General features: G+C 43.7%; 1 protein-coding gene across 4 annotated transcripts; it reads left to right on the forward strand.

The window, feature by feature from the left end:
* The first annotated feature begins 6,293 nt into the window (after nt 1-6,293).
* CUNH11orf87 (chromosome unknown C11orf87 homolog) lies at nt 6,294-10,421 on the forward strand. Of its 4 annotated transcripts, XM_017547077.2 has the most exons (3): nt 6,294-6,631; nt 6,830-6,993; nt 8,111-10,421. In XM_017547077.2, the coding sequence occupies exon 3, from the start codon at nt 8,369-8,371 to the stop codon at nt 8,960-8,962; it is 594 nt and encodes a 197-aa protein (XP_017402566.1). In that variant the 5' UTR covers nt 6,294-6,631; nt 6,830-6,993; nt 8,111-8,368; the 3' UTR covers nt 8,963-10,421. The 4 variants fall into 4 exon arrangements, with proteins under 4 accessions (XP_017402566.1, XP_037601134.1, XP_037601135.1 ...); XM_037745206.1 differs by lacking the exons at nt 6,294-6,631; nt 6,830-6,993 and adding an exon at nt 7,160-7,295 and having other exon boundaries at nt 8,111-10,317; XM_037745207.1 differs by lacking the exons at nt 6,294-6,631; nt 6,830-6,993 and adding an exon at nt 7,452-7,536 and having other exon boundaries at nt 8,111-10,317.
* Nucleotides 10,422-10,785: the final 364 nt, after the last annotated feature.

The raw sequence follows: 10,785 nt of genomic DNA on the forward strand, positions 1-10,785 counted from the left end.
TTACATCTAAAAAAATTTTTGTCATACCATCCAACCTGAGCAGTATAGCGAGACACCCCCCACCAGCTCTACCAAAAAGTGAATTAATTTAAAAAATTAGCCAGATATGGTAGCACATGCCTGTAATCCCAGCAACTTGGGGGCAGGGGTGCGGCGTGATGGGTGCTGAGGCAGGAAGATTGCTTGAGCCTAGGAGGTCAAGGCTGCAGTGAACTATGATTGCACCGCTGTACTCTGGTCTGGATGACAGAGCAAGACCCTGTCTTAAAAAAAAAAAAAATCACAGAAGTATCTCAATTAGTTTTGTTGTTAAATAACCATTGGATTTAATGATTTAATATTGTGGGACCATCTTTGGAATAATGCTAATCACAACAGCCTACAAGGCACTAGACAGCTTCCCACAACAAAGTATATGGCCCCAAACTCCTATAAGGTTGAGAAACCCTAATCTAGGCATATCTTTTTCTGGATGATGGAAGTATTTTCAGTTTATCTTTCTTATGAAAAGCATATTCACAGCCTACAGCACTTGAAAGAAGCATATGCCACTCAGTTTTTGATCATGATCCAGGACTCTCATTATCCAGGATCTGTTCATCACAAAGGTCTTATCAAATATTCGACATCTGCTGGTCCATCTATTTTTACCCATCTACCCCTTTAACTTCACATCTATCAGTCAACTTAGTATACACTCTTCTGTTCCTTGAAAAGATAGTTTATTTAAAAATATTAGGAAAAGAGGGAATTGTTAACATTCTCTTTGACCAGATAATCAGAATGTGATCACCTGTGTAACTAGAATGCAAGTTTCCAATTGCAGAGACTTTTCCTTGATCCCTGGTGTACCAAGCCCTTGTTACAATTTGTGGCACATGGTAGGTACACTCTGGGTATTTGTTCAATAAACAAGTTCCCCAGTCAAGAATCATGGGACAAGAGGCATCTTCACTTTTTGCAAAAACATTCCAATTTAACTGGGCCTGAGGCATAATCAGAGAATTGTTTTACTATGAAGTGTAAAGAGATGAAGCATATGTTTGTGTCACTGGAGCTTAGCAGCACCTGAAGGGCATGTAAATGTGCATAGACTTTCATATTTCTTAAAAATTACAGGAGCCACCTAGTTCAAACTCCCACTTCAGAAAGAAATCTCTATGACACCTCTGGTGGGTCTCATTTGTGTTTGAGTTTTTCCAGATGATGTAACAGGGGCTAGATGCTTTGGAAAAGTAATCTTCAGAGATTTTTTACCCATATGCTCCCTAAAATAATTTTGGAAAATCATGGACTCCTTTGTACATTTTTAAGTTGACATCTAAAACTTCTAAATCAGAAATTTAATACTTTTAAATAGTGTAATTTCTGGCATATTCCATATCCTACATTTTCTTTAAATATATTTGGTAAAAACCTTGGATCAACAGATTTAATGCATTCAATTTGTGTAGCATGTCTTCCATACAATCTATCAGGCAAATCCAGTTATGTCAATCTAAATAGACAAATCAGGCTTACTGTTTCCAAAAACAGTCTGGATCCATTTTTCAATTTAAATAAACCAGAATACTTTCATTCCTCTGACAACCACCTTACTTTTAAACTCTAAGATAAATTGATACATAGATAGGTAAGACATAGAGCCTTAAAATGAGTTTGTCCCCCAAATGACATCTGTCACCTCTCTCAGGAGTCATACATCCTCAAGGTATTACTTTTCATAGTTTCACAAAGGTTTTCACACCCTGAGTAAATGCACTATAGTAAGATTGAGAACTGGTGAGACATGTGTTTTTCTTCTGTGAAATAGGACAAATGCAAGGAGAGGTGACAAAAGATAAATTTTAATCCCAGATAGATACATTTTGGGGAGAAGCACATAGAAGTAGAAGACTTGGAAAATAATTCCCTTAAAACTGTACATATTCTCCTGGAAAATTTCTAATGTATTCTCAGGGATTGACTCCTCCACTTTGAAGACTGCTGATGTATATGATAACCAGCTCCGTGGTTAGAAAGTTCTTTCCACTACTGAAATAATGCATTGAAAGAGGCTTCCTATCCTACATCTGTTTTTCTATATTTCTGTTCTCTCTGGAGTATGTTGGGTAGGATAAATCCATCTCCTATTGATGATACTCCAAACATTTTAAGAGGCTATGATACATTCCCCACATCTTTCCCTCTCTTAAGATTAATATTTTCAGCTCCTTGAATTGCTTATTATCTATCATTGTTTTCAGTCCCTTCACCTTTCTAGTCATCTTCACATAGAGGACACTAATACTTATCAATTTTTTTCTGAATTTTGATGTCCAAAACAATATAGTGCTTCTATTGCCGGGGATAAAATATCAATCTTAGTAATTTTCTTTATAATGTAATGAGCTATTTACTGAATGCTTGCTATATGCTCAGTGCTGAAAACAGCACTACAAAAAAGATTCTATTACTATTATTGCCATTTTGCAGATGACAATACTGAATTAGAATAAAACCAGATAACTAGAACAAATTCAAGAGCTTCACTCTGAGCTTTGTTTATTAATTATTTGCTGGCTGGGGCAGTAGTTGATTTAATAGTAACATGGCAACATATGACACTTTTCTCTAAGTTAGCTCGAGATTCCTTATTTAACTTGAAAGCAAATATTAAATACCACTGTAGGTATGCAGGGACCCAGATTAGAGGAGATATAACATTAGGCAAAATGTCAGAATCAGTTGCGCATTCACTAGAAAAGCCCCTGTAAATCGAAGAGGTGCCTGGCATATATTATGCTGTATTGTTGTTTAGAATGACTTGCCTAAATCAAACTAGACTTTGTTCAGTCCAAAGGAATCTGTGGAGATCCTGTAGACTGCTGCTGATTGGATGAAGGAAACACCTGAACAATGGGGATTTCCCATCTTCCCTCCTGCACTTCAACCAAGCATCTCTGCTTTTCTCTAGCTTTACATAATTACCCCAATCAAAAGTAGATAGAGGTAAAATAAAAATAGAAGAGTGTGTGTGAAAGAGAAGAACAGAAAGGGAAAGAGAGTGAGAGGCAGAGAGAAGCCATCAGTTATGAAAAGGTAGTCACAAAAAGAATACTCTGGAATCAGTTTACCTGGGGTTTAGCCTAATAATATACAGGTATTGATCGACTTATGACCTATGCAACTTACGACCATTCGACTTTACGACCACAATAGCTAGCCACGACTGCTCCGCGTCTGGCAGCGCAAACATTGCCCAGCTGGGCGTACGACAGTGCGGACCAGCTTCCGGCAGCACTACCATCTCCGCGTGCACCATTTCAACTGTTATCCCAGACTCAGTACAGCAATGTGCATTTTGTGTCTTGGATATTTTTCATCAAACCCCTCCCAATAAACTTCTTATACATTTCGAAGCAATGGACCCAAACATCGAACGATTTGCAAGGATTGAACGGATGGCGCACGACGTGTTTCTTCCGTATCGTGAAATTTATGAAGAAAAAAGAAACATACGATTCAGACAAAGCTCACCATGTTTCTGAAAAAACCAACCCGGGTAACCCCAACTGCTGCCTCAGATGACGACATCAACGATCCACAGCCAAGCACCAGTGGCCAATAAAATGTTTCGTACATGTTTATATATTTTGATATATTTTGCAATTGGGAAAATGTTTCCTGTGGTATTTTTTACACCTGTATTTTGTATTTTTGTATGCACCTGTATTTTGTAATTTTGTATGATTTGCAAATATTAAACCAGTTGTACTGGTAATGCAGTGTTTTACTTAAACCTGATGAATGTAAAAATGAGAAACAAAATGGTATAGAGATGATACAAATGGCATAAAATGAACAAAGAAAATTGATGTATAACAATAATGAAAAATATGATTAAATATGACTTAAAGATTTTTATAACATCATTTTACAGTACTGTACATACAGCCTACTCAACTTACGACCAAATCGTGTTACGACCAGTCTGTCAGAACCAATCATGGTCGTAAGTCGAGCACTAGCTGTATGTGGTAATATACTTCTCAGTGAGTTACCTGGACATGGCTTTAAACACTCTGAGCCTTAGTTTTCTCACCTTACCTATAGCGGGTACTCAAAGATTTTTGTTGAACAAATAATGAATAATTTTGTGTTCTGGAAAAAACCTTGCAAGGTTGTAGAGAGGATTAATGCTAATATAGGGTTTAGTATAGCCTGGCACGTAGTAAGTGTTTGGCAAATAACAGTTATTATTATTGAATCAATGCTTCCTAGATTAAGGTACAGGTGCCCATGTGGCACTTTTTTCTAAGTTAGATTGAGATTCTTCATTAAACTTGAAATATTAAATGGTGTTAAATATTTGGAACCTGCTTGTGTTCAGAGGGACATCCCCATTACAAGGGAAGATTACAGGAATTTCAGAAGCTTCTTGGTTCTGCACTCTTGGGAGTGTGGCTTGTGAAGCTTGGTGGGAAAAATAGTGGCAACAATGATATTGTCTGGAAGAAGCCTTGTCATTAAGCCAGATGTGCCAGAATCATATAGTAAGTCAGTGGGATCAATTCCTGCAGTCCAAGAGGTGTGCATATTTGCTGTCATTGCTTTTCCTTGGGTTTGAAACACACTGCCTGATGACATCCAACTCTGTGTATTTAGGACATTTGTCCTCTGGGTAAGAACAAATTATGAACCTACAGCCTATTCTTGAAAGAGAAAAGAAAAAAAAAAAAAGCGTACCATGCTTTTGACATGAAAACTAATGTCTTTAATCTACCTAAATCATTTCCAGTTAAATACCATTGTCTGGGTGAATCACGTTCATCTGCTGCAGACTGTAAGTTCTCCAGATTCAGACCTTGTCTTTTCATAGGATGTATAAAATAATGCACACAGTTTTAGCACTCCTGGTATAACAGATGGCTATCATTTGTAACAAAAGAGTAACATTGGAAGCCTTCTGACATGGCCTTGGAGCTTGGCATGCAAGAAAAATCCCGTTACATACATATTGTAATCCCATAACAACATGTTGTAAAGATATATTCCCCATAGGGAAAACCCAATAACTCATTTCTTCAAATCTAGAAAACAGAAGGACCACTGAGAGTCAATTCTAATTATGTAAAAATTCTTTGCTTTACAAGATAACTTTTAAAAAATTATAAAATATTGCTATATGTGCAGTGCTGAAAATAGCACTGCAAAAAAGATTCTATTACTGTTATTGCCCTAAATATCCTATTCTTGAAATAGCCAGATCTCTTTTTGGAGTATTCAAAATTGGATTTGCTTTACAAAATGTTTATTAGACTGAACTTTTCAGGAGCAAAGAGAGTGTAAAAATGCGGCATTGCCTGTTAGGAGTCAATGGTAAAGTGTCACTTAGTCACAGTGGAANAAAAAAAAAAAAAAAAAAAAAAAAAAAAAAAAAAAGACTCACCATTCCATCCTGAGACCACCAAAGCTAAATTGTCCAAATGTGGCAGGTGGCTATTTCAAGCATCACGTGCTCTCATTCCAGGCAGGAAGGTGAAGCTAGCATTGGGGTAGGGGGGCTGTCATCAGTAACTGTGTAATCCTGATCACAGGGTCAGAAGAAGGGACGCCCAGTTTACAGCTTTTTCCTCCGCCTGTCAGACCCTCTTTCTTTACAAGTACAGCAAATAAAAGCAAATAAGTGGTCATCAGTCATTTCCGAGACATCACAGGAAAGAACAACAACATATACTGCACCATTCAATTTAGCAAGTAAGCAAGGTACGGGCACTGTGCTAGACTGAAAGACAGAAAACAAGACAAGGAGGAAAGAAAAAAATACACCTGAGTGGCTTCAAAGACCATGCAATGTCTTTAGGTACAGTTCCTAGCTGGCTTCTCCAACAGAAAAATGATCATACTCCTTTTCAAAGCTAGATACTGTAATCAAATGAACTATTCGTATTTTTCCAAGACTTCTAAACCAATAGATGACTAGTCTCTTTCCAGATTTAGAGAAGCTGTTGAATTCTTTTCTGGAAGTTTTAATCTATTTTGCTAAAACGTTGTGCTCCAAACGCTTTCCCAAGAATTAGGGCCAATGAAGGGGTACTTTGTGTGAGCTACAATACTTGGAATTTTCATAAGGAGTTCTTTCTGCCTTCCTCTGAGTAATTTCATCTTTCTGCCTTGTAAGACTCTGTGTGCTTTGTGTGCTCGTGAGTGTCTACATTGTCAGAATAGAAGGGGCGTTTAATACATTGAGTGAGTCTGGGGCCTAGAGATGAGTAGGTGAAGGAGGCAAGGAGAAGGATCATGAATCAGGGGGAGTGAAAGATAACTTGGAAACTCCAGGGGAGAAAAATGGCTAATTTGGATTAAGTTGCTCAGGTTTGTGTTTTGGGTTGTGTCACACTTGTGTTGAGAAATGCCCCTGTCATCTAATGCCTGCAGTTTATGTTCAGAACCAGGGGCAGCACGGAGAGGATTTGGGGTGGGGAATTTTCTTCAGCCACCAGGAAGAAAGTCTGATCTGTGCACTGAAAGGAGATGGTTCTCCAGGGTGTAAAAATGTGATCCTGGCACCAAAGGGTCAGCTCTAGAACAAAATCAGAAAGCTGGAGAACTGAAGATTCAACCCTTCCCAGGTTAGAGAGTGCGAAAGGTGGGTTGCTTGCAGGGTGGGGGTGGGGGTTGGTCCTCCTAGCTCCTGGGCTGGAGAAGGGCAGGGAACTGGCAAGTGTGTGTCAGAGGCTCACTACGCCAGGACAAGGTGTTGGGGTAAGAGGGTGGGTGGGGGCCTGAGGGGTGGCTTGGAGCCCTGGCAGTGGCTGCCTGACGTCACCAGCCTCTCTGGCAATAGGCTGCGAGCTGAGCTCCCTGAAGCGGCGGTGAAGGTGGCAGCAGCGGCGGCGGCGGCGGCAGCGCGGCTCGGTCGGTCTCTGGCCCATTCACTCCGCGCCTTCGGCAGGCGCCACTGCAGCCGCGCAGCGGGGGCTCCCTCCTTGCAGCCAGCTGGCAGTCCAGGTAAGAGACAAGGTGCATCTAAAGGCTTCTGATGGCCAGGTGACCTGACGACCCAGCGCGAGTGGGGAAGGCAGCTCAGGCGGCCTGTGCAGCCACCTCTGGCCATAGCTCTGGCCCCCGCCCCTGCCCCGGACCAGGATCCGGCTTGCTTGCGCGCTGCCTCGCTGCTCCGCAGTGCAACAGTTTGCAGCTGACTATTGGGAGCAGCAAGGAGGCTCCCTGTGAGCTTCGGGTCTACTGGCTCCCGTCTCCCGGAAAAGCTTCGGGGCCTTCCGGCTGGGTCTGGGAAGGACAGAAAGAAGGTCCATTCTCCAAACTTTGAAGGCAGAAACCCTCCCCTTCCCATTCCAGCTCCTCTAGAAAGAAGCAGGTTACTGCCAAGTTGGGGTCACAGGGAGATGGAGAGGAGGGGGCCGTTTGTGGGAAGGTGTCAGCTGAGAAGGATGTTTCCGCCGTCTTTTTTTTTTTTTTGGGGGGAGCGGGGAGAATGCCAGGGAAGAAGGCTGGAGAAGAGATGGAGCGCGTTCCTGCGCGTCAGCCACAGTCGCGGACAGCGGCAGAGTGGGATGTGGTGCCAGGGGTATCCCCCTGGGAATGGAACCCAAGGGATCTGACTCCGTTCCAGAGAGGGCGAGTCTGGAGTTGGGGGGGCGGTGGGAAGAAGGGAGGACTGCGTACCGGAGCCTGCTCGGTGGCCCGGGGTGGGTGCTGGGAAGGGTAGGATCCAGGTGAAGACATCCGCCGAGAGGGAGCAGAAAAGAGGAGAGCCGGCGCTCTGGGAAGTAGGGAATTCAATCCGAAGCGGCTGCTTGTCTGTTGCAATTATAAAGTTGTGAAGGGCGGAAGGGAGACTGCCTTATCTGCTGAGTAATCGGCACCTCCGCGGTGCCGGCGCAGACCCCATTCTGTCGAGTGGAGTGGCTTGAGCAGGCAGCTGGTGGCTCTGGTGCGCGGCCAGCGGTGGGCAGGCTGGGGCCCGCTGACGGAAAAGACGGGCAGTGCCCAGCTCAGGCAGTGTGCCTAGAGGGCTGCTTTGCGGTGGGTGGTGTTTGATCCTTCCGGACCGCACTCCCCTGGGCAGCAGCCGAGATTCTAACTAAGCTTTGTGTCTTTGCAGCCTGGTGCCTCCGCGAAGGAAAGGGGCGCGCGGAGACGTGTTCGAGGTGGAATCGGCGAGGATCTCTCCGGCGCCCTTCACTCCTTGGTCGCCTTGCTTGCCAGCAGTTGCTCCGTTAGTCCTTGGCTCGCTTGCACACCCCCTCCCGCTACAGGGAGCGGTTTTGGGTGGTGTGGTCTCCATCCTCTTCTTGGCTGGTGGGAACGGTGTGCTCAAAGGGGAAGCCTAGTGAGACCGGCCCCTTTCAGCCCCGCGCCAATGAGTGCCAGGGCACCGAAGGAGCTGAGGCTGGCGTTGCCGCCGTGTCTCCTCAACCGGACCTTTGCTTCCCCTAACGCCAGCGGCAGCGGCAGCATGGGTGCCCGTAGCCCAGGCGCAGGCGGCAGCGGCACCTGCATCACGCAGGTGGGACAGCAGCTCTTCCAGTCCTTCTCCTCTACGCTGGTGCTGATTGTCCTGGTCACCCTCATCTTCTGCCTCATCGTGCTGTCCCTCTCCACGTTCCACATCCACAAGCGTAGGATGAAGAAGCGGAAGATGCAGAGGGCTCAGGAGGAATATGAAAGGGATCACTGCAGCGGCAGCCGTGGTGGCGGAGGGCTACCCCGACCCAGCAGGCAGGCCCCAACCCACGCAAAGGAAACCCGGCTGGAGAGGCAGCCCCGGGACTCTCCCTTCTGCACCGCCTCCAATGCCACCACCTCCTCCTCTTCATCCCCTGGCCTCCCGTGCCAGGGTCCCTGTGCTCCTCCGCCTCCACCGCCAGCCTCCAGTCCCCAAGGAGCACACGCAGCTTCCTCCTGTTTGGACACAGCTGGCGAGGGCCTTTTGCAAACGGTGGTACTGTCCTGATCGTCTAGCCCCTCTCCTTCCTCATCCTCATTTCCAGCATCTTTGCCATCCTTGCTTTTCTCCTCCTTCCTTCCTTTTCCATTTTCCTCTGGCCCCTTTCCTGTTCCTGGTTTCCTTACCCTCCCCTTACTCTTGTTTCTCCTCCGCCGAGGCACTGTGCGGTATTTGTAAATATTGGGCGAGGAAAGTCTCTGAAGAAGAAATAACGCTGATAATAATACTTTAATAATATTTATATAGTAATTATTATACTAATAACACAATCCAAGCGCATGACAAATCACATAATTTCTCATTGTCAGTGAAGGATGCATCTTCTCACTCCACCCCGCGCTCCCCTCAATTAGGAGGAGAAACCGCACAAGCTACCAAATATATAAAAGGCATTGATTCCGGAGCAGAGAGAGGGGAGGGGGCCCAGTAATGTACATAGCTGTCAAGTTAAGGTTTAGTTTCCTTCCTTCCCCTCTGACCCCTAAGCTGTCACTTTTCCTTTAGCTTTTCTCACCTCCCCATTCCCACCCTCAGCAGGGCTCAGGCAATAGTATATAAAGAAAACGTCTATATGAAGCACCAGGACTGCAAGAGGCCATGGAGAAAGTCCCCGGAAAGCGTTCATGACAGGTACCCCTTGCCAGTCAGCCCATTTCTCACCCCTTGGTTAAACATTACCTTTTCCAGGACAGAGCATTTGATTTACTTTTTAAAATGTCCCTCGCTGGCCGAGCATAAGTACATTAAAATCTTTAAATACGTTTTTTTAAAAAACTAATGCTTTCACTCCCTGCCCTACCCCCACCTGTACACCTTTGACTTGTGACATTTTCAGGATTTAGAGGATCTGGGAGCTGTCCAGTCAGGTCTGGTGCTGAAGTCGCCTCATCGTCCTGGTTACTTCCTCTAGTTGTGAAGGCGGAGGAGGGGCTTTTTGGAAAGTGACTATTCTGGCTTTTGGTTGGGTTCTTTCTTCTTTTTCTACAATCGGGTTAGCGTGTACTATTGGTTTTCTTATTATTAAACATTGCATACGTTATCTTTTTGTAAAAAAAAAAAAGTATTAGGTGATGTGTAGTACTGAAAGTGCAGTATCTAACCAACTAGAATGTTTGTTTTATTTTTAGAACAAGTGCACCTTTGTTATATATTTATAATATTGGTACCAAATACAGAAAAAAAGACTATAGTTCTGTACTATGTCCTCCAAACTGTATATTATTGTTCTTAATTTCCAGCTGTTGATATAATGGTTACCACTGGATGAGAAATTCAGTGGTGCAGACCTGGCTTCTGCTGTTTCCAGAAGTTTTCTTTTGTACCTTATCCTGTAGTAGACTGTTATAAAAAGATGACACACATGCTTTATTTTTTTCTTTTGCAAATAATAGAAAAAAAAAAACACAACCACAGAAACAAATAATGGATGTGCAGGAATGCCATCTATTAAAAAACATAGTTAATATTTAAACAGTGCCTGTAGTTCTCCCTGCATGCAGTTACCACCTGGAGGCAGTGGTGTGTGCGCTTGCTTGTACTATAAGTGGTTGGAGATGAGACTGGTGGGGATATTGGGCAATTTGGATGACAGGACATGAGAATTTCAAGGAAAGTTTGATCTAGTAATTACTTAGAGGATAAAAATGTTTGCAGCGTGTTTAGTTACAAATCTCTGCCTGCAGCAAAGGAAAGGCTCTCTCTTTCTCCATTTGCCCTAGCTAGCTTCACTGAATATACATAAATACTGAGAAAAAAAGTGAGAAAATATAAATGTTTTATTATTTTCTAATGCAAGACAAGGTCATCTATGTTAGAAATGGAATTCGCCT

This window comes from Cebus imitator, unplaced genomic scaffold, assembly GCF_001604975.1.
Source record: "Cebus imitator isolate Cc_AM_T3 unplaced genomic scaffold, Cebus_imitator-1.0 Scaffold194, whole genome shotgun sequence".
Lineage (NCBI taxonomy): Eukaryota > Metazoa > Chordata > Mammalia > Primates > Cebidae > Cebus > Cebus imitator.

Coding starts and splice junctions, on each gene's coding strand:
- CUNH11orf87 (XM_017547076.2), top strand. CDS start 7,588: ATGGAACCCAAGGGATCTGACTCCGTTCCAGAGAGG. Junction 7,624..8,110: donor CTGACTCCGTTCCAGAGAGG/GCGAGTCTGGAG, acceptor GTGTCTTTGCAG/CCTGGTGCCTCCGCGAAGGA.